We start from the raw sequence: 23,571 nt of genomic DNA on the forward strand, positions 1-23,571 counted from the left end.
TCTTCCATTGCATCTGCCTCTATCTCCCTCTCTCTCTCTCTCTCTCTCTCTCTCTCTCTCTGTCTCGCTCTGTGTCTCTCTTGGTCGTCTGCGGCTCATAGTTCCGTATTTGGTCAAAGATAATGATGTGAAATGCAGCAACAACAACACATCAACAACTGCAACAGGAGCATCGACAACAATCACCCACTCAAAAATTGGCAGTTGGCATCTTTATATATTTTTTGGCTTTTGGACATGCATGTAAATGAGTGAAAATATCTGTTGCAACAGAATTTCATTTGAAGTGGAGCTCAGCAATAGATGTGGCCACAGCTGCACAGTGGGTAAAATGTGGGCAAAGTTACAGTACTAATGAGAACTCTGTGGAGGATAAAATAGTTGAAAGTAAAAGATATACGATATACGATCATTTAGATTCAGCATCAACAAAAAGAATCGAAAAAATGTCGATAAATATGCCATTTGCCCCGCTGTCAGCCGCCATTTTTAGCCTAGGCGCATGCTCCATTATTATTGCCATGACACACACAGAAGGCTCAGGCCTGACACAAAATAAACAATCTAGCAATAGAGGGCGAATAGTAAATAGTTCAGAAATTTGTATTTGATCTAGGAATAGAAAACCGAAAATCAAAAACCGAAAATCAAATACAAAATGGATGACTTCGAGGGGGAAGGCGACACTTTCATCGATGCTTCCGGCATACCAAGGAAACGGCCCTATGCCAAGCGATTCGACAAGCCCGACTCGGACGAGGAAATCGGCGATGTGACGAAAATCTACAATGTGCAGGAGGCGTGGCGGTCGCTGCTCTCACTGCCCACCTGCCAGAAGGTGATGGTCACGTAGGTATTCCGAATAGAGCGGGATGATGGACACCTCACCTCAGGTCCATTCACATTCACTGCTGGACACCTCACTTCATGTCCATTCACGTCCATTTTGCAGCGAGCATGTGCAGAAGGCGCTTAAAATACAGGTCGGGTTGAATGTCACCCAGGAGTTCCCATGGAAGCAGGTCAAATTTAAGGACTTGCGGGATACGCTCTTCGAGGAGCTGGAGAACTCCGCCGAGTTGCACAAGCTGTTCAAGGGCTTCAATCCGGAGCATTTCATTTTGATTGGCTACTGCCCCACACTCACCGAGTCCGATGAGGAGCCGCCCGAGGGTGATCCGTTCATCTTCTATGTGAACAGCAAGGATACCAAGAGCGCCATGAGCATCATCCAGAACATGGAGGCCTTCGAGCGTTGGCGCATGCAGCGACGCCTGCGCAAGAAGCCCCGCCGATGGGTCAGCCACGGCACCGAGGACGAGATGAGCATCGTGGTCGAGCGCTTCAGCGAGCAGCCCGTCGATGTGGAAATCCAAAGCGTTTACCCCATCAAGCAGCCCCGCCACGTCGCCTTCTCCTATCGCATGACGCGCGATGTGCGCGACGGCGTTGTCGAGCTGCTGCCCAAGGAGGAAATCAAGTACGAGACGGTGACCAAGCGTCGCTTGCCCGTGGCCGTCCAGGTGGCGCCGGCCACAAAGAGCGTGGAGCAGCAGACCAATCCGACGTTTCCCTCGAACGCCTGGTCGCAGTATCTCTATGAAATCGATGATAATGGTGGGTTGATGAAATAAATTCAATGGATGTTTCGTAATGCCTCTCTTATTCAGATCTGGAGCTGGATGAATCGGATGTGGAGGAGGAGGAGGCCGGCAAGCCAGGTACAACGGAGCCAAAGCCCAAGCAAGTTCCAGAGATGTCCAGCAATATGCAACTGCTGCTGGAGACACTCGACTTCAATCAGATCGACTGCTATCGGTGGGCGTAGCTCCAATTTCTCTCTCTCTCTCTGTCTCTTTCTCTCTCTCATTCTCATTCATCTTTCTCTTTCATCAGCTATGACTACCAGCTGATCACAAACAGACAGGTGGTGCACTACACCAATCCGTTTCTGGAGGAGTTCATCTGCTTCGCCAACATCTCGAAGAGCGACAAGCGTTTCGTGGCCAGCTGTGATTGGTATCCCAAGCTGTCCGGCCTGGTCGCCGTCTCCTATGCCTTTAGCACTCCCGTCACCATTGAGCTGGCCACGCATCAGGTGAACTTTGTGCAGCGCCAGGTGCTCGAGCCGAATCCTGTGCTGCTCTGGAGCTTTTCCGACAATCTCAACTACAAGCTGGAGTTTGAGGCACCGTACGAGATCACCAAGCTCTCGTTCTGCCCCTTCAATGGCGACATCCTGCTGGGCGGCTGCCAGAATGGTCAGGTTGTGCTCTGGGATTTGCAGGGGCGCTGCGAGCACTTGGAGGACGAGGAGTATCTGACGCCCGCCCAGGCCAAGTACCGCACGATGATCGGTGAGTATCTCAACTGGACGCTGGACATAAACGAGGATGTGGTGGTGGCACCGGCCACCATTTCGCCACTGGAACACTCGCCCACGGGCGCCATCACTGGCATCTACTGGCTGAGCAGGCACTTCTATTTGAATAACTTTGGCAAGGTGTGCAATGACCTGGATAAGCGCGCCAATCACAATTTCTTCGTCACGTGCGCCTTTGATGGAACGGTGAGCTTCTGGAATCTGGATGGCGAGAGCTCCAAGAAGGAGAAGGAGGCCCAGCAGCGCAGTAAGAATCTGCCCAAGGAACTCACCCAGAACGAATCGCCGCTCAGGACCAAAACTATCAAGCCCACCTATAGCATCTCCTACAGCGAGCCAGTCACCGGTCTCATAGGCGATACTTCGGTCTTCTCCATTCTTACGCCATCCCCGAAGGTTATTAACAAGTCTCCAAACAACTATCCCATTTCGGTTCTGGCCAAGAATCCGCCCGAGCTGCGCCAATCCCTCATCCTGTCCACCTACTACGGCCACATAGTGCGCGTGGACTGGCAGGGCATGTACAGCGAGGCGGGGGCCAAGGAGCAGGTGAATGCCTCCGCCAATTTTGCTATGGTCCACGATGGACCCGTCGTTGCCATGAGCAAGAATCCCTTCTACCCGGAGCTCTTCGCTTCGATAGGGCGCACCGTGTTCGCCCTGTGGAAGGAGGACTATCACGATTCGCCCATAATATGGCGTAAACGTCCCTGTGATCTCACTGCGGTGGCATGGAGTGAGACACGTCCTGCTGTCCTGTATATCACACGCCTGGATGGCATTTTAGAGGCCTGGGATATATTGGGTGAGTGAGAACATTCGATTTTTTGAGAGAATTTTCTTTATTTCCTTCATTGCTTGCTTCCTTGACTTCAGCCCGTGACGATGACGCCGTTTTAAGCGAGGTCCTGGGCGGTGGCATCATCACAGCCGTCACCGAGCATCGTCCCTTGCTACCCAACAAGATTCTGGGCATAGGCGACTACAACAGCAGCATACGCATGGTCAAGCTGCCTCACAGCTTCGACGTGCCACTGGACAATGAATTGGCCGTAGGTCTAACTAAACTCCCTCGCTCAAAAATCATCTAAGCTTTCCTTTAATCCTCCAGAAACTGATGAAATATGTGCTGCGGCAGATCACGCGTAAGACAAGCATAGTAGCCTGGGAGCAAAAGTATTACGAGCTGAACAAGGACATCATCGAGGCGAAGCGTGAGGCCGAGGAGGAGCAACGCAAGGAAATGGAGAAACAGGAGCGCGAAATGTTGAATCCACGCAAACGCGGCTCCGACGCAGATGAGGAACCAACGTAAGTTTGAGTGCATTTCAATTGGAATGAGAGCAATGGTAAAGGCTCTTGCTCTTGCTCTTGCAGTAAGGTGAAGGGCGGAGCTACCTACAGCGAAAAGATGGCCAAAAAGTTTGATGAGCTCAATTTGCATCGCATGATGACCATCCTAATGTCCCGCAAGCAAATGGATCCCGAGAAGCTCGCGCGTGAGACGGCTTTGGAGAAGGAGCGCCAGATGTACGAAACGGCCAAGAAGGAGTCCTATGCCAAGCTGCTGCAGACTGTCGAGGACGATGTGGCCACCATACGCTCTCGCATCCTGCCCGCCGAGGTGCAGGACATGCAGCGCAGCGAGATGATAGCGGAGCGTGTTAAGAACGAAATGGCCGCCGCCGAGTCCTATGAGACCATCTGTGAGCAAGCACACAAGAAGCTGAAAAAATTCCCAGAACTGAAGTCCATTGACTATATTGAGCTGCTCGAGCGCGGAATGCATCGGCGCAAGCTGTTGGATCAATCTCTGGGCGGGAATACCGAACGTCTGCTCTGGTACCAGGAGAAGCTGCGCGACAATCAGATTTTTGAATGTGATTTTGGCACGGATCTGCTCTACAACAGGCGCAAATTGGGTCCAAAACCAAAGGCAGAGTCTGTAATCGAGGTAGAACCACAGTCCGAGGAAGTGGACAAAGGAGAGGAAGAACAAGAAGAACAAGATTAAGTATATTTTGTCTCAATAAAAGGCTATAGAAAAGAGCCAATGTATATCACTAATATATTAAAGGCTATATGACAATGACAATGATAATAACATTGATAATGATTATGACAATGTCAATGACAATGATAAAGATAATGATAATAATTATAATAATGACAATAATAATGATAATGACAATTACAATGACAATGATAATGACGAAAACAATGACAAATGTAATGGTAATGATAATGACGAAAACAATAGTAAAACAATGATAATAACAATGACAATTACAATGACAATGACAATGACACCATCAGAGCGAATGGTAAACTATATATATGTAAATACAATGATTCATAGACCTATTCTACCACATTCCCATTATAAATCTATAACCAATAATTAGAAATGCGAGACTGATGCATTAGATTCGTATGGCTTTATTTAATGTCTTACGGTTTAATCCATTCACTGACAATCCTTTGGTAAATGAAACCCTAACTAAATGTTTGTGTATGGCTCTTGAATGATTATTTAAATATTATGAATTACCTGCCAAATGCTCATTAAAAACAATTCAATCGCTTTGCTTTGTTTACCTATGGCCATAGCCAATGCCATTGCCAAAATAGACAAATAGAAAACATGCGTTAATTAAACGTGCATTGAACCTTGACGTCGCACTTCCGCTCCAGCGCTGCCAGAGTTCAAGTATACGACATTTCTAAGCGACGCACAAATGAAGTCATCTCGGGACCGAGGCGTGTCATAGGTTTAATGAACTGAGCCACCGACCGCAGCAGACAGAGGCAACCACAGTCGCGCACGGCGCGCGATAGCCACCGCAACCGCAGTCGCTTTCCCACGACTGTCCGACTGCCTGGCTGCACATATCACTGGACACAGCTCACTCAGGTGAGTGCAGCCGATTGATCAGGTAAATGGGATTGGACAGCCGACAGTCCATCATTTTCGCAAGCACATAATGATATACATTTCGGAAGCAATGCATCTGAACTTTATCATAATTTTGCGACCATTATTATTGGCTACGACTCGTGGTCGATGGTTGGCTGCTTTGCCGCCGGCCGCACTTTATTGTTGCATCATCATCATCAGCATCAGCAACATCATCATCATCACCGGCATCAACGTCATCATCGTCGTCATTCAGTGACCACCTGTTGTCCTTAAAGCGCAAAGCGATAAATATAAAGTGAATTCAACTTGGCTTTTTGGATGCACTTTTTATCTTACAGTTGCCTTTAAAATACCCTGCAAAGTGGGTGTAACGGTATATTTGTTTATTTGCTTTCAGTGACTGAGCAGTGTGTAAAAGTCTGTTTAATTTTTAATGTGTTTCCATTAGAGAATATTATTATTCATATATCTTATATTTTAATCACTGTAAATAATAATACAAGCCAACACAATTTCTTCTTAAGTAATACCCCTAATATGACATTTAATAAAAGATAACTATATTACATCAGTCCTAAACTCATATCATATACATATATAGAAGTCATCTACATTTGCGTTCTTACTTCGATAAAATCTTTCTTTCTTTTTACAGGGTATTACACAGCTACTCTTCCGCTACCTTCCACCAAATTTTTTTCTTTTTCAATATTTATTCATAAAGAGATTTTTGGACAGCATTGCGTGAGGCTCTGCTCGCAAACTTCGACTGGCTCTGAGTGAATTTTCCCGATTTACATAACAATTGGCCTTTGGATTTCGCAATTGGGGAACGTGGCTGGGGTAGATGGGACTACGTCTGGGGCAAGTGCCACAGTGTGGCTGGCCACATTAAAAACGCTTTTGCGGCCATTTAAAATAATTTACGATCCTATGCAAAAGAAGGAAAAAAACTTAGCTCGATGCATTTTTAGCCGTGACTTGGCATAAATTGTCGCACTGTCCCGAAATTAAGCACGCAAATCGATTATTCACGCCCATTGTACGCAAGGCGAAGCTGTGATGGGGCCACTAAGTGGGTTCGAGTCCCATTTAACTGTACAATCAAAGTGATCCTACTCATAAGAGTGCTATAAAATACAATACCCATCAAATTCGTATGCAGTTTCAGGTTTAAGAAAAATTAAATTTTAATACATAATAAATATTTAATATTTTATATTAATTAATTAATTTTTAATATTTTATATTTCATATTTAAAATTTAATGTTATATTTTTTTATTTAATTTTTTGTTTTTAATTCAAGATTTTTTTTTTTTGTAATTTTGCATATATTTATTTAACATTATAAATTTTTTACATTTTTTATTTTATATATTTTTTAATTTTAACTAAATTAATTTTTTTTTTTTACTTTTACTTTGCGAAGCTAAACTCAAAAGTTGAAGATTTTAAAATTACCCAAAGTTCAGTCCAATATATTCTAAAAGTTTCTCCGTTTGCTGCGCGTTGCTGCAAAGGCCTCATAAGGCATTCCCAGCATAAAATTTTAAAAACACCTATAGCAACATGAAATTTGGAATGGGTGGAATGAAATAGGAAAAATGAAATAAAATCAAACGAAAACTAAGCCAACTCCTGGCTGATTTCTTCGAGGCGCTGCAGCAGCTGCTTGCAGGATTCGCGCTCCTCGTTGCCGCACGAGCTGGTCGCCCTGGCCAGCTCCATGAGCAGCTCCAAGATGCCAATGAGCAGCCCATTGAACTCCTGCTCATACTCGGTCAGGCTGGCGTCAAAGTCCTGCTCGCTTTCCTGGCGCTCCAGCAACAGTTTGAAGTTGAGACAGAGCTGACCCAGCGTAAAGAGGGAGCGCACAAAGGTCACCGGCTCGGAGAGCAAGCACATCACCTGACAGCTGTCCAGAGTCTCCTGAAACAGGCTGATCAGCTCGTCCACAAACTGCGCCTTCGGCACATCATCGAGCAAGGCTTGCCAACGTGGCTTAATAACGTCATGGGTCATGTGCTGCTCCAGGTGCAGGATGCACTGCAGCATGCGTTTATGCAGCGCCTCGGCACGATCGCTCTTGCTGCTGGCTGACTTCAGTTTACGCTGCACGTAGTGCAGATAGAAGAGCACGCGATGCATCAGCTGCAGCTGCTCTAGCGGCTCATCGTGCAGGATCAGGCTGATGGGCCACTGGGGCTCATAGCGCAGCGTGAGAGCTTCGTAGCCATAGAGCGAGAGCTGCTCTGGCATCCGACTGCTATCGTCAGCCTCGCTGGACAACTCGAATTCAGCTGAGGGTTGATACACCAGATGCTTCTGCTTCTGTTGCTCTGGTTGCTTCACTTCCTCCAGTTGCTTCATTGCTTCCGGTTGCTTTGCTTGCACCACCAGCTCCTCCGGTTCAGTCAGCTCCATTTGATCCGTCAGCTCCATTGGGTCCGACAGCTCGGTCTGTTTAGGTTGCTCTTGCTGCGCCGTCTGCTTCGCCTGCTCTGCTTTCGCCTCTGCTTCAGTCTCTTTCTCTTCCTGCCTTCCAGCCTTTAGACGCTTCATGCGTCTGGTTATCTGCGTGGTCACATCGCAGTCCATCAGCTGACTGCGCAGCAGATGCTTGAATGGATCTGAGCTGTACTGCAGCAGTCTCAGCGTGATCTTGTGCAGCTTCTCTGGCCTCAGGTCGTCCACGTTGCACTCCAGCTGGTCCGCGTAGTACTCCATCAGCGCCTCATTGAAGTCCAACTGCTGCAGCAGGAAGTATGCCTGCAGATTATCGAGATGCTGCAGCAGATTCTGCTCCTGCACCAAGACCTCGTACAGCTTATGAGCGGGCAGCTCATAGCTGCTGTGGATCAGCTCCACGTGCGACTGGTTGCCGGGCACAAAGCTGAGCGAGGCCTGCATTAGCTTCATCTGCACGTTGCACTGCCGCAGGACGTTTAGGTACTTTCCCGCCAGGAAGATGCACTCGGCTTCCGGTTCGAGAAAGCTGGGCAGGCGACTCATGTAGATGCAATAACGATTCATCCAGTAGGAGTGGCAGCATTGCTTGGGGGACAGCGACGTGCTGCTCATATCACCCGGACTGGTGTCCTCAATGAAGAACTCTCTGCGCACATCGTAGAGGACGCCCTTCTGCGTCCACAGCTGCACCATCTTCATGTAGTAGTGGGAGACATCTGTGAGCAGCAGCTTCAGCCGTTCGCACTTGAAGTGCTCCTGATGCTCGTCAATCAGCGTCAGCATCTGGGCGCTGTTCAGCTTCAGGGAGCGCACTCGACTGGTCAAGTTGGCCAAGGATTGCATGGTCACCAGCCAGGGACGGAGGCGCTGCACCAGCTGGTGCAGATCCAGCTTCTTCTCCTGCAGCTGTGTCTCCAGCCCCGACTGCAAATCGAAGTACTGCTGCATGGTCTTCTGCAGAGCCAAACTCAGGGAACGGCCGCATCCCGTCGACATGCTCGCATCCTCAATGAAGCTCTGCACTGTGATATAGTAGCCGATCAAGGGCAGCAGCTCGGTGGCCAGGGTGCGAAAGGCGCCACTGAAGTTCTCGTTGATCTTGAAGCGCACTTTTTCGACCTGATTGGCGCGCACCTTCGTGATCTGCTCGATGGGTAAATCGGGGCGAATGTGGGAAGAGGGCACGCCCGAAAAGGCATAGATCAGATCGCGTATGAGGAGTTCCTCCTGCCGTTGCAACGATAGCTTCGTAACATCCTCGGTAGGCATATAGAAGCCGCCCACGCTCTCAAACACCCAGTTGCCCATTTTACGCTTAAATCTACCCGGCTCACCTGCTCCCTCACCGGCTCCTTCATCTTTCGCCGAATCACGCTGCTCCGAATCGCCCAACGAAGGCTCGTCCCCAGTCTTGTTCGAACGGAAACTGCTTTGCGTTGTATTAGTCTCTGGTATCTTCAAATCCATCGTGGATCAAGATATAGATATATATATGTTGTATAAAATATAGTTGGACAGTGTTTTGGTTGAGACTAGTTGAATATACAGCAAATGTGAGGGAGTTCTGGCTTGAATTCCTTTGTTTGGAAGTATGATATTGTAGTTGTTAATTCAATTTGGATGCCGAAAATTAAATTTCTATGATATGTAGATCTTGAAAATGAACTTTAAATGAAATATGTCCTAGTAGATAGGCTATGCTTAAAATATAACCACAGTTGTTAAGTTGCTGGGCTATAGGTTACATTATTCGTGTGACGTAAGCTTTGAATTAAAAAACTAAAAGAAAATGTAAGCTCAGGAGTTAGACGAGTATCATAACGCTGAAGAAGTGTAAAAAGCTTTTCCCTTATCAAATTCGAAAACACATGTGCCTAATGGTTTTATAGTCTCGATGGCAGTTATTACATAATTTATACTCTCAGCCATTCAAATATTGTATATAAAGATAATCACAATTGATTATATATACATTCGATGATATAAGGCTAATGCCTAAATGTCATGCGATCTATGCAGCAGCTTCGGGCCGTGCCAGGCTTTGGCCCAACTTATGAATGAAACCGGCGTAGCACTTCATTCAGCTAAATTCGCAACACAACAACAGCAAAAAATATTCATTTTGCAAGTGGCACGTACCTGCTGCAGTGTCCGCCGTACCCAGCGGCGACATCTTCGACGCAGACGCCGTTGCATCCGCACAGGTGGTTTTTGCATTTGGATACCAAATGCGAGTCACCTGTGTACGTACGTGAGCGAGGGCCAGCAACGTGTTGAGAATTTTCCACAAAACAAAACAAATATAAAATCACAGCCCTGGGAAAGAGCCTGATGCACTTTCTTCATAAATAAGTAAATAATGTATGTATGGCTGTGTATGTAGCACACGATGCATGGCCTAACTATGAGAGAATTTTTATATTTATGGGCATTGTCGCGTGAGTGCCACTGTAGTTGTTGTTATTGTTCTCGTTGTCTGGCTGTTCTCATTCTAAACAATGCAACGTCAGCGTCGACGTCGTCGTCGACAGCAACATTAGCATAAATAAATAAATAACCGTAATAACAGCGACAACAACAGCGTCAGCGCTAAAGTGCATAGGCAACGCGAGCAAGTAAATAACAACAACAAGAATTAGTATAAGAAAGAGCAATAAAGCTTTTTCGGCTTCTGTTGCGTTTCGATGGCTCTTCTTTTTCACACAGTCCATCGGAAATGCACGCCAAGCTTTAGTTTTCGTTCTCTTCCATGGCCGCTCTCTCTCTCCCTCTCTCTCTCCCTCTCTCTCTAAATACGTTTTGACACGCGGCAGTAGCTATAAAGCACCCACACGTGCTCAACACACTGTGGTGCCATATGTAATACATATACAAATAATACACATAAGTGAAGTGTAAACAAATGAATTTGTAAAATAAATACAAAATATAATTTCAGTTTATGTGTAATGCAAAGTTTCAGTTTTTATCAATATGAATTATATATTAATTAAATCTCCTTTAATTACGCTTCAACCACTGTGCGGCGGCCTATTACAATAACAATTTCTTAGCAACAACAAAAAGCTCGACTAGCCTGCATGTACTGAAATATGGCTTTTGTTGCCGTTACGGACAATCAAATTGAGTACAAAGCTCAATTTCAGTTTCGGCAGCAGCAGCAGCGACAGCGGCCGCGGCCTAGAGAAGGGCAGGGCTTAGCTGAGCGGCCAGCAGCAGTGACGACGACGTCAGCAGCGAAGCCGGCTTTGAAGTGCGATGTGCTCTGACTGCAAAAAAGTGCCGTTTAAGGTTTCGGGGTTTTTTTTGTAGCTGTTGCTTATTGCATTATTTATACGCGCTCGCATTTACTTTCTTGAGCGAGCACACACACGCACATACTCTCGCTCACACACACGCAACCTATAAACAAAGCGCGCACACAGAGACAGACGACAACAACAGCAACGGGGTGTCGCATTGGTGACAATTTGCGCCTACTGCAACAACACTCTCGGTCTCAGTCTAAGCCGCTCTCGGAGTTAGCAACGTCGCAGCCGACGCCGTCGTCGCAGCAGCAAATGCGACCGCATTCTCAGTCAAACAACAAACGTAACTGAAGTAACAACGGTGTCCGCGGCCAATAATATTAAATACACCACGCTCCCCCCCTCGAGTCTATAAAATACTAGTGCTATAAAGGAAACAACGAAAAGTGATTTAAAGGCATACAGAACAAAAATATTGTGTGCAAAAATCAAGAATAAGAAGAAGTCAAAGCTTTGCTGAAAGAGCGCCAAGCGCAGGCAACTGGAAGTGTTTCTATCTCTGTCGCTCGACTTGAAAGTGATGAAATTGTTGTTGCTGCATTTAGGCAGCAAGTGTTGTGCTTAATGTTGCGTCTGCCAACGCGTGAGCAGTGCGTCGAGTGGCTGCAGTTTATCTTTTTGCTGATCCTACACATCTGGAACGCCTTCAGCATGTCGCTAACGCGCAGCCGTCAAACGACGCTCAAGTGGATTAAGAAGCGTTTGTCGCTGCCGCGTCGACGTCAGCAGCAGCAGCACCAGCAGCAGCAGAGACAACGGGTAAGCGTCCTGAGTACCGTTCAAAAGCGGGTCAACTATTTATTCAACCCCTTTGGCTCAGCTTTACTCTACTAATTGATTTTCGTCTAATGTTTAATTTCTCTGGAATTCAATTAAAGCCAATAATTGGTGGTTTAATTTTGCGGTAAATTTTGTTTTTCCTGCGTATTTGAGGGCAGGGTTCGAACTTTTGCATTGGCGTGACTTGCAACAATTTCTCCATCAGGTTTGCCCAAAAGCTCAACCCCCATTTCACCGTTACCGTGACGTAGTTGCCAACTGTCTGCCGCTTTGTTCCGTTTCCGTTGCCATTTGCTAAACACTCTAACCTAACGGTAGGTGTGTCCACCAGCCTAGCCCTGAGCCGCATTGCCGTTGCCGTAGCTGTTGCTCCTGTTGTTGTTGTTGTTCTTATTGTTGCTATTTTGCATGTCTGGCTCTGGCCTGTCTTCAAGTTGAGCGATTATCGCTGTCAGCTTGTATAACAGTTCTGCTCGCCGTTTGAGTCGTTATCAATTTCGAACACTTTTCGCTGCATTGTTAGAAATCCAAATTTATGCGAATTTTTATGAAAGTTGTTGATGAGTTTCTTTGCTTTGTTGTATTTGCAATGAAATTTTTGGCAATTTCGAAATAGTTTCGGGGCGTACTGCTGTAACCACTCTATAACTAGGCATATTGCAGGCATAACACGTATAAGGGAGAGTATGACAGACGCCGTGAGCATAGCAAAGAGTTTTCTATTGCACGAAATTTGTCAGAGTTTGAGATGTGTAAAAATGGGCATATTAGTTTCGAAGTCGAAGTATCGAAGTATCAACTTGATATACATGTAGATACTCTATCTTAACTGCATAAACATAGATAAGTGCATATCACATTCTGCCAATTTATCTAGATATTACTCGAAGCAATTGCTTACAGTTTAAGAGTCATTAAGCCAATAAGTAATCCTAAAAAGTCGTATACATTTCAGTTTCAAAACTTTCCCATCTAAACAGTGTATTTAATTGTATTAAACAACCCATGTTTATTAATTTTGATTGAAAGCTGTTAGTTGATATATAACTTTGACTTTTCAATCAGGTTTCTAAGCTACTCCGAGTTACATATGAGATCATTGTTAGGGAACAATATATTTCAAGCAAATTAATGTAGTTTATGTAATGAAAAAAGAAGAAAAAAAAACTACTGACATCATGAGTTGAGTCACATTTGTATAAGCTAACAACTGCCGGAAATGCACTTTTAATGAGTTAAGATCACAATTGAACACGAATAGTTGAAAGATGGAATTATAAATTTAAGAGAATTTATGGAGTAATTACGAGATAATTGTCAGATGATTAATAGTCTCTTCGTGTAAGGGGGATCAACAACAAGCATATAGATTATATTAGCTTAGATCGAATTTATACTTTTTGTTCATACATATGTAGCTCATACAAAGAAACGATTAATTGTGATTCTGTATAACTAGACACTTTATCTATAGTTGAGCAAACGTATTCATGTCGCCTGCCAAATGTTTTATTTATAGCAAGTTTTAAAGACACCTTCGTTCAAAGTATTTCTCGTAGATTGAAATCAAAACAAAATATTTATTCGCTTCGCGCAAATGTTTATTTCTCAGCACTTAAACTCAGCTTGCAGTAAACAAAAATCGCATGTTCCGATAATCGAAATCGCATCAGAAACCATGGAGCTTCAGCCGTGGAGCTATGGTGCCATGGAACCATTTCGTATAGCCGCAAACAAAGGGCCTGTCAGCTAGCTAGACAGACGATTATACGCGTATGGTGCATGGAAAGTGTGGAAAGTATCTCGAGTTTTTAGCCAAGTTCAAGGCGCTGGCAGCTGTGGCCGCTCTATGAGCGCTTGCCACTTCGCAATTATGGCTAACAATGTCTATCGGGCAGTTGGGGGCGGGGAAAAAGGGAGAGGCAAATAAAGCAAACAATGCGATGGGGAGCATTAAACACAGAGAATTTCTGTCGCCCCCTTCTGAGCACAAAACAGTCGAACAATAAAAGAATACCCTAGCCCTTGTGCGCAGCAAATGTGGGTGTGTTGTTTTGAAAGCTATATATCAGAAAAAACACTCTGCTACAAAATCAATAGAGCAGTCGAATAGGGTGAAGGAAGTATTGAAATAAAGTTAATTATAATATAAATAACATATATATATTTATATACATAAAATAATTTTAAATACGAACCTTCAAAACATGATGTTTGTTTGAGTACATAAGGCAGAAAAAGAAATGCTATGTTGTTATGTTATTTAAATTATAAAAGAGCTCCAATATTAGTTGCATAAATATATAGTAAGAAAATATATTTATAGAAATTTTTTATAACTAAAAAAAAAAATATATATTTTCAATCAAAAAATATATATACATATATATACAATATTAAAAATAAAATAAATTGTAATGATTAAAACAAAAAATTTTTTTTTAAATAATTTTAATACTATATAAAATTTTTAAAGTCAGTAAAAAATTTATAAACAATTTTGTATAATAAAAAAAAAGTTTGCAATCAAGAAAAATATATAAAATTTAATAATTAAAAATATTTTAAAAGAAATATAAATATCAACATAATTAAGCAAAAATACGTATATTTACTTGTGGCACAGTGTATTTCTATATAGAATTTGATTGACTCGCATTCAATCAATTCAAGAGCGCCTCGGCGATTCATTCGCACAGCGAATTCACATTGAAAATCATTCGCACGCATGGAAAATCATTCAAGCTTGCAGTGTGTATGTGTGTGCGTGTGTGACTGTAAAGGTGTAGGTGTGCCTAGGCGTATGTGTGTGTGTGTGTGTGTGTGTGGGGCGTGTGTGCGGCTTTTCCATTTGGCGCTCGGCTCATTTCAATTTAGTTGCGCGCCGCAAACGCTTTGAACTTGTTTTCCCAAACGGACGCGAACATTTTCCAATTCGCAAGCGCAGTTCCAGTTGGAGCAGCCGTTTGCCAATTGGAGCCCTGCCCCGAGAGATCTGTGTGGCTGCGTCGCGTTTTTTTCCCATTGATCTCGCATCGCAAAAAAAATCGAGGAAAAAAAAAAACAAAATTTGTGCGCGTTTTGATTTTTTGGCGCGTTTTTCATTATTTATTTTTTTTTTACTGCTGATTTCTGCTGCACGTAGCTGAACCTGAACCTTTCTGTGGCTTACCCTAGGCTACGAGCCAACAAAGAAAAAAGAAACACACAAACTGAAAATAAACAAAAAACAACAACAACAGCAACAACTATGTATTGATAAATTGCCAGCCGACGATTTCCGTCGTGACCCGCGCGTTATGCAAAATGCTCAAATGTAAATAAATATTAAAATAATACAAGAAAGAAGAAGCAGAAGAAGCAGGGAGTAAAAAGTGCACTAAGTCGCCTCTGCCACGCCCCTCCTCCCCTCGTCGCGCCTACCTGCCTTTGTTGGCTTGGCTTTTGTGAAAAATGAAGTGAATCTGTCTTTTGTAAAGTGAATCGCCTGCTGCCATAATAATAATAATAATAATAAGCAATAATAATAATAATGTAAGCCGACAAATTTCGGACTCGAGTCGCGCTTGATTTCTTTTTGAATTTATGAAACAATAAACGCAACACAAACTACGCATTAAGCCGAAAAGTCTGATGTCTGAAGTCTGGAGTCGAGTCGGGGAGTCCCTGTCTTTCCGTGTCTGCTGGATCTGCTGAGAGTCAGACGATTTCCTGGCACGCATACAATTTGCATGTGGATATCGCCAGACTGGCCTGGCCTGGCCCGGTCTCGCATCGATCTTTATGATGTCTTATGTAATCTGGAAACTATTCATGCAGCAATATGCTCGCCTGCGTACGCAGCCGCCGCCGCTGAGTCCGCTGAGGCCGACATTGATCTGGCATTCGTATGCGGCCATTGCAACGGTAGGTGGCTTCGGCTCTTTGCCTTTAGGGCATTCACCAAAAAAAAGAAGAAAATATGAAAAAACCGCTCCAAATGGAAATGGAAATTGTAAATGTGTATGAGCACATACAGTTATATATACTATATAGCTAGCTCTGCTGAATGCGGGTCACCTGGAAACTGTTACAGATCGTTCGTTGCTTTATTGATTTAAATTGAGCAATTTGCAATGCGAGAGCCTGGCTCACGTGTAATTGCAACTTAATGCCACCAAATTATTCATAACTAAGCGCTCCCAATTGAGAGATCACAGAAATTGATATCGTATTTAAGACGACTTGTCTCAGAGCAACCAGAAATTGGCTAAAACTGAGATTTTTAATGGGATTTGTAGATTTGTTTAAATTGGTATTCTTTTTATGCGAAAATTAATATATAATATTTTAGTATATGTTTATGGAAGATAATAATAATAGGAAATTAATTACTTTTTTTTTTGTGGCTTTTATTTTTACAATTTACCCTTTCCTCTTTAAAAAAAATTAATTTTGGAGCATAAATAAATGTTCTTATTTTTCATTTAATCAATCTCAATTTTTGTTACATTTTAAGTAATTTATATATTTTGACAAATTTTCATTTTTTTGCCTCATTATTTTATTAGAGCATCAATGTAAATTTTAACCTCACATTTTCCGTTAGACTCGTTGGGAAAAGCGCAGGAAATGGCCAAAGATTTGGGAAGAAAATTATATTAAAATAGTAAAACAAAACGAAACGAAAGAAAGACAAACTAAAAAAGTTGCCACAATTGACATGGCCGTAATTTTTTTTTATTGATATGATATGAAGAGCAGGAGATGGTGGACCACCAGCAGTAGCCGCCGTGGCCAATGGCCAAAGCTGTTGGCCAAAAGCCATTTGGCCAAATCTCTAGCTCGGCTTAAACGTTCCATTGATAAAAACAGTCTAAGAGCGAGAGGAGGCAGGGAGGGAGAGAGAAGAGAGAGAGAGAGAGAGACAAACCAGAGCTGCAATAAGTCAACGCTAAGTGTTAAAATGTCGATATTAATTGTGGACTGACTGCCAACGATTGCAACTGGTAAATGACAACTCTGCAACGGGCAACGGGCAACGGGCAACTTGCCCCTGCCACATGCTACAGCTCGCATTTAAATAAATTGCGATTATGGCTGCAAATGTGGCATGCGGCTAGCTAGGCTAGCTGGCCTGAGCAAAGCCAGTGAACCGCTAATAATATTTATCAGTGCCTCATTTGTTGCATGGACAGGCAGCAAGTGGGTGGAGGAGGAGTGGCAGGGAGAGGTGGAGGAGTAGCAGGAGGCGGGGGCAGCTACAGGCGAGGCAGTTGCAGCCATTGGCCAATAAACCCACAAAAATAAAAAATAAAATGTTGGAGAGAAGCAAATAAAAATTGTTGCAGCTAATTGCAATGAATGTTGATGTTGTTGTTGCTGTTGTTGTTGTTGCCACTTGGCTTGGCTGCCAGTTGCAAGTTGGGGGCCGATGTTACTGCTGCCGTTGTCGTTGCCGTTGCTGTTGCTGTTGCTGTTGCCGCCGCTTTGTGCATCCGCTCGTCAATTTTTCGGTTGCTGCTTTGCCACATTGTTTGGGCAGCTCCATGGCCATGCATATTTATTTATTGCAACTATGTAAGTTTTGCATTTTCAACCAGAAATCATGCAAAAAAAAAAAAAACCAAGAGACATGCAACAGCAACAACAACAACATCAGCAACATCTCTGCTGTTGAGCGGCTTTCAAATCGCATTCGTAGCTGTTAACTGAGGAAAAGAGCGACAGCGACATGAAAACTGTTTAAGTTTTCCATATTTTCCTTTATTTTTCATTCGATTTTGTTGCTGTTGTTGTTATTGCCGCACGCACAACGTGGGAAAACTCATGAAAAATGCAAACGCATTCGACTTGAATAAGATTTGTGCATGCCCAATTGCAATATGAAAGAAATACGTCGGACTTTGGTCGGACTTTGCGATAGGGCCGAAAGCAGGAAAAGGCGCCGCTGATAAGCGACACGGCATCTAGGTAATTGAGGAAATCGGAGAACAACACCTTGGGGATCACAGAGAGTATTATATTATATCATAAGCATATAATAGTACTACAGCTGCAACTTGAGATGGTCGCGACGATGATGGTCGAGATGGCGCGAGAGTGGGTTGTTATTAGCTATTGATAGCTGCAACTGTAAATACTACATATTATGCAGTCACTGATTGGGCAGTGATTGAGATTAGGTTGAGTACTTCTTTTTAAAGGGAATATAGTATTATGGTATTATCTTGATCATTATTATTATTAGCAGAACTAGTGAAATGTTATTTTTAGTATTGTTTATTCCTTAGCTTTACCATTAACATTAGTATTAGTAGGATCATCACGAGATAACTCTACTTAATGTAGCTCATCTGGGCACTTCCAGTAGTAATCCTTGTCTTTGATAACGCCTTTTGCATATCATTACTGTTAGCATTATAATTATTATAATTACTTCATAATTACTATATCATTATTATTATTATTATCATTATTATTATTATTTTTATTATTATTATATTATTTTTATTGGGTTCATTATAATCATATTATCATTATAATTATTATTATTATTAGTCTAATTCATAATATAGTGTGCTTAGCATTAGCATTAGCGTTGGCATTATCAATATCATTGAAATGAATATTAGCATTAGCATTAGTATTTGCATTGCTATTGCCATCATTAACCTCTGTGTTAGTGTTCGCATTTATATAATAATCAAGCTCCATCATAATTATTGTCATTATAGTATAATTATTATTATCATTGCTACTGTCCATTATGCATCACCATCATTTTTATATTCCTTTGCCAATCTTCTCTATCTCTCTCTCGCTCTGTCTCACCTCTGACTTAAAGGATGCCCAGCTTCAGTTAATAATCACTTAATATGCACATCATGTAATCGTTAGCCTCGCTTAATTACAGGGTATATATTGCATACATTAACGCCTTGTCACTTGTCATCCAATATTACGGGCATTTTCACATTAATTTTATCCATGCACATGTATGTATGTATGTGTGAGTGTGTTTGTGTGTGTGCAACTGCTTAACATGCAAATGACTTTTCTCACATTGCCAGCGCAGCTTCAACTCTCGATGCGAAATTCATTTCTCTTTCGTTTTGGTTCGCTGGGTTTTCGGTGGGGGTTCAGTGCAGAGGTTAGGCCCGAGCCATTAACGGCCCGTCAGAGTCGAGCGTGTGTAAGTAATTTTCAATTTCTTTTCCAGCTTTAGCTGTGGCCGCGTCGGCTGTCACTTAATTTGGGAGCGGGAGCAGATGCAGTGGCCACCCACGCACCCACTCAACCACGCACTCCCGCACTCCCGCCCGGTGTCGCCAGGCTTTCATATAAATGGGCAATTGCAATTTGCAACGCCAACGCGCCAAGTGCGTGCCTCTGTGTGTGTGTGTGTGTGCGCATGTGTGTGTGTGGCGCTCCGTTAACTGCCGTTGCTAACAAATTAGTTTGCTGACGCAATTTTTTTATTTATTTATTTTTTTCGGTTTTCGTGTTTTTTCTTGTCTTTTGTCCACCATCAAAATCACACGCAATAAATTTAATTTGTAGGCAGGTGTTTGTGTGTGTGTGTGTGTGTGTGGACAGCTAGGCAGGCAGTTGGCCAGCTTGTCCAATTAATAAAAAGAAAACTCAGTCATAATGTTTTGATTAACACAAATGTGACAAGCGACGCATAAAAATTAATTTCCAACTTGAATCCAATTGGAAGATGTGTTTGTCTTCTATTAATTTGATTTGGGATGTGGGTCAGCTGCTCGCGCGCGCGCGTAACTGTACACGCGTGAGAAGCTAATGTGTTGTATATCTTTCTAGTTGTTGTTGTTGTTGTTGTTGCTGCTTCAATTCAAATCGAAATTCCAATTGCCCCAAGGTTAGCTAAGCTGGTCTGCAAATGCACTGAAGCGACCTTCCTTTAAATGTCTTGAGCAGCTTTGTCGCTTGTTGTTGTTGTTGTTGTTGTTGCTGTTGTTGGCCAGCTCGACCCACTGCCCGGAGAGACCAGAGAGGAAATCCAAGAGCCAGTCAGACACGCATGCACGCACGCCTGCGGGCCAGACCAGAGCTGGGTAATTAATTGATGAGCTGCGTCCGGCTGTAAATTGGACTCAGCTGCCGCTGTCGCTGCCTCTGCCACAGCCTCTGCCCCTGTCGCTGCCCCGTGCCCCTTTTGGCCATGGCAATGGGGCATCTTGCAAGTGGCACAAATGAAAATATTTCTGTGATATTTCGCGTGATATATTTATTGGTATTTATTTTTGTGCACTCACATCAAAAGGCAGCCGCAGCGCTTGCAATTTATTTTGGCGCATGCGCTTGCGCCTGTGCCCACTGGCGACATCTGGCGGCCAGTCTGGCGAAACGCAACGTTTTTGGCTAGGACTCAGCACAGGACTTCAAACTGTGTTTAGTGACTAAAACAAAGCGCGTACCGCTGCCAGCACCGGCTCTCTCTCTCTCTCTCACTCTCTCTCTTTCGGCAAGTCTCTGGCTGTCTCTGTGGTTCGTTGTGGGTGTTAGCGTTGCTTATATGGCGCAAAAGTGTCACATTGTCAGGCTGAACAATTTTAAGTATTTTCTGTTGTCTCTTGACTCTCAAAGAGGCCAGAAACAAAAACAACAACAAAAATAAAATAAACTATGGCCAGTGGGCATTGTGTGTTATGGTCAAAAAGGAGGCGGCCAGCCACTTTCACTGCAAAGTTTCCCAATCTCTGCATGTGTGTGTGTGCAAAAGAAAGTGAATTCTACTGTGCTACACTTGACCTATGACAACAGCAGCAACAACAACAACAACAACAACATCAACTGGGAGACACAAACAACAGCCAAACATTTGACGTTTTGAGCTCTGCCAAAGTCATTTGATTGTCATGCAATGCAAATGCGAGCTGCAGCTGCCACACAGTTGCAGGCAACTGCAACTGCAATAGCATTTGTTTTCTACAGAAGGAAGCCCCTGCCCTGCCCTGCCCTGCCACGCCCTCCTGCTGTTGTCTGTGGCTATGTGAAATCGGATCAATGTTGTCCCCAATTGATTTTCTGTTTAACTTTTAACATGCGCCCGGTCAAACGGTAGCCCAGGCAACCTGAACTGTCTCTGTGTGTGTGTGTGTGAGTTAAGAACGAACCCATGTGGAAATGTGAATGCGGGGTATATTAGTTTAGTGAAAATGCTGCCAACAAGCAGCAGAAGGCGCGGCAGAACGTTTTTTATTACTTATGCAATGCATAATCGGAATAAGGGTATTTCCTAGTCGTGCAGTCTCCACTGCATGCACTCTTACTTGCTTTACTTGGGCATTTATGCCCCCGATTTGTAGCGCACCCCATTTTAGTTCTGTCCACATGTCGACTCGCCCACAATGCGGAAATTTATAGTCTGTAAAAAAAATGTTTATTATATATAATACATATTATATTATAATATGTTAATGTTTTATCTTGAACAGTTTCATTCTGTTTCACTTTCTGTTTCAATTTCTGTTTCACTGTTCTGTTCCATGTTCCTCAATCACCTTCTCTATTTAAGATTTTATTTCCCATTTTCTCTCATTCTCTGTCTTTGAATCTCATTCTTTCTATCTCTGTCTCTCTTTCTCTCTCTCTCGCCTTTACCCTGTCTTTCTCTATCCTTCTTCCCCTCTCTCTCTCTCTGTCTTTCTTTAACTTTCTTTCCATCTCTATCTTTCTCTCTCTCTATATATATACATATATGTATATATATCTCTATCTTTCGTATATTTCTTTTTTATTCATATTTCATCCTATTTTAATTTCTTTTAATACATCTCTTTCCTTACCCTCTCTTAATAAAGACATGTGATCTCAAAAATCTTCTTCCTTAAATATTTCCACGCTTAAATGTTGCAAAAATTCGTATAATTTATAAGACATCTGAACTGCAACACATCGTAACCTTAAAGCCCATTTACCTTTTAAATGTTTCGAACTTCACACGTGTCTAAGTTTCTGTTTCTGTTTCTGTCTCTTCGCCCCAATGCAGACTGACACAAACAAGGCAGCAGCAACAACATCAACAACTGCAGCCACAACAACAACAACAACAACAAACAGCGACCCAGGAGCTGAATTTGTGGATCAGGGCCATTTAAGCGAGATCTTGGTGCTGAGTGACACTCAAATCGATGGCCCGGCCGCGATGTCGGCGCCGCCAGCAGTTGCCATCGACATGGACAACATGAACACGGACACAACCAGCAACAGCAACAACAACAACAACAACAACATGAACGAGGCCAGAGCGGGCCACACAGCGCCAATAGCGCGCGACGAGTTTGTTGAGGAGGAGTCGGAAGAGGATGAGGAAATGCAAGAGGAGTTGGAACTGCGGCAGGAGGAGGAGCTGGCCAAAACGAATGCTAATTATGTGTGCTGTCAATGCCCAGCAACAAAAACAACAACAACAGCAACAGCAGCAGCAGCAACTGCGAGCCGCAGCAAGTCGCGTGTACGCAGCTATCTAAAGAAATGCAAGCAACGGCTAACGGGTCAACAGAGCAGGCCAGCAACAGCCACAGCAACGGCAACAACAGCAGGAGCAACAGCAACCAATGTAGCAATAGTAACAGCAACAGTTGCAGACGCAGCACCAACAGCAACGGCAACAGCAACAAGAGCAACATCTCCAGCCACAGCAACAACGACAACAGCAACGATTACATTGATCAAGAACGAAGGAACAGCACCCACGATGATGCAGCAGCAACAGCAAGAGAAGGAGTCCAAGCAGGAGCAGGAGGAGGCGGAGGACTCCAGCTGTGGCAGCAGAGATTCAGCGAGCGCCTACGTGGACTGCTTGCCGATTGATTTAAGCCTGCGCCGAGCGCCAACAGCGCCGCAGGAGTCGAGCAGCGGCAGCAGCAGCAGCGAATCTGAAACCGATGAAGAGCCAAGGGAGCAGCAGCAGCAGCAGCAGCAGGAGGAGATGGCAGAGCAAAAGGTACCATTGCAAGAGGTAACTATCCATCCAAAATCAACAGCAACAACAACAACAACAATTGCTAGATCAACAACTAACTTAAGCCCTTAATTTGTTCATTTGTGATTGGCGAGCAGGCACCAACAGTTGCCACAAATCAATGCCACATGGATGCGGATGGGGTCCAGCTGGCTGAGCTGATTGACAGGCATCTGTCGCACATTTATCCCGTCTACTGGGCACGCACGCGTGCGATTTTAATGCGCCAGGCACGTGAGCTGCTCAACCTGAGATACGATGGCTGCCTGCCGCGCTTCGAGCAGCGTTACCTATGCAAATTTGCGCAAATTGCCGCAACGCTGCGCGCCACTCATCAAATTGGCGAGGTAAGTGCCCCACCGAACACTGAATCCATGCGGATGCCCTACAATTGGGCCCCAGCCCAATTCGAGAACCCTTAAAGAAGAGATCGCAGCACAGAGATCTATCATTTAGTAGATGCTCGCTCCCTCTATCTCTAGCTCTGTCTCTCTCTCATTCTCGCAGGCTCGCAAATTAGCGCATGAGCAATTTAACGATCTCCAGCTATGGAAATGAAAATAGCACTGCCATTGGCAGGGGGTTTCGGAATGGGTGTCGGCAGAACTCTGAAATGGGAATGGGAATCGGGAAGCGGGAATTGGGGATTGGGAATCGCGAAATCGAGGAATGGGCATAGTTTATGTGCCTGTGCATATTTAATCGAACAATAGCGCATTCTTTATGGCTACTTACAG

At 43.9% G+C, this 23,571-nt stretch overlaps 3 protein-coding genes across 4 annotated transcripts in view; 2 read left to right on the top strand and 1 right to left on the bottom strand.

The window, feature by feature from the left end:
• The first annotated feature begins 500 nt into the window (after positions 1-500).
• On the top strand, positions 501-4,432 carry mmm (missing minor mitochondria). The gene is made up of 7 exons (XM_018008971.2): positions 501-849; positions 953-1,617; positions 1,671-1,818; positions 1,897-3,188; positions 3,260-3,435; positions 3,495-3,694; positions 3,761-4,432. Exons 1-7 carry the CDS (start codon positions 659-661, stop codon positions 4,395-4,397), a joined length of 3,309 nt encoding a protein of 1,102 aa, XP_017864460.1. The 5' UTR covers positions 501-658; the 3' UTR covers positions 4,398-4,432.
• Positions 4,433-6,608: 2,176 nt separating this feature from the next.
• Positions 6,609-9,492, bottom strand: t-Grip84 (testis-specific gamma-tubulin ring protein 84). Its single transcript, XM_018006489.2, has one exon. It carries the CDS (start codon positions 9,239-9,241, stop codon positions 6,932-6,934), a length of 2,310 nt encoding a protein of 769 aa, XP_017861978.1. The 5' UTR covers positions 9,242-9,492; the 3' UTR covers positions 6,609-6,931.
• A 1,132-nt stretch (positions 9,493-10,624) lies between these two features.
• Positions 10,625-23,571, top strand: part of Pura (Puratrophin-1-like) — a 54,760-nt gene continuing 41,813 nt past the window's right edge. Inside the window, exons 1-3 of one of the 2 annotated variants that reach the window (XM_089467959.1) lie at positions 10,625-11,841; positions 21,860-22,831; positions 22,933-23,181. In XM_089467959.1, coding sequence (XP_089324085.1) covers positions 11,647-11,841; positions 21,860-22,831; positions 22,933-23,181 — 1,416 coding nt within the window. In that variant the 5' untranslated portion in view covers positions 10,625-11,646. Of the gene's footprint in view, positions 11,842-14,728; positions 15,769-21,859; positions 22,832-22,932; positions 23,182-23,571 lie in introns of those variants that run through there. The other variant, XM_089467960.1, reaches the window with a different exon arrangement.

This window comes from Drosophila arizonae, chromosome 4 (assembly GCF_054131065.1).
Source record: "Drosophila arizonae isolate 15081-1271.41 chromosome 4, UAZ_ARI_1.0, whole genome shotgun sequence".
Taxonomy (NCBI): Eukaryota; Metazoa; Arthropoda; class Insecta; order Diptera; family Drosophilidae; genus Drosophila; species Drosophila arizonae.

What these genes read in the sequence shown, in the direction of transcription:
- t-Grip84 (XM_018006489.2), bottom strand. Translation starts at nt 9,241, where the DNA reads ATGGATTTGAAGATACCAGAGACTAATACAACGCAAAGCAGTTTCCGT.
- mmm (XM_018008971.2), top strand. Translation starts at nt 659, where the DNA reads ATGGATGACTTCGAGGGGGAAGGCGACACTTTCATCGATGCTTCCGGC. An exon ending in TGCCAGAAGGTGATGGTCAC is followed by an intron (nt 850 to 952) that starts GTAGGTATTCCG and finishes TCCATTTTGCAG; the next exon opens with CGAGCATGTGCAGAAGGCGC. An exon ending in CTATGAAATCGATGATAATG is followed by an intron (nt 1,618 to 1,670) that starts GTGGGTTGATGA and finishes TCTCTTATTCAG; the next exon opens with ATCTGGAGCTGGATGAATCG.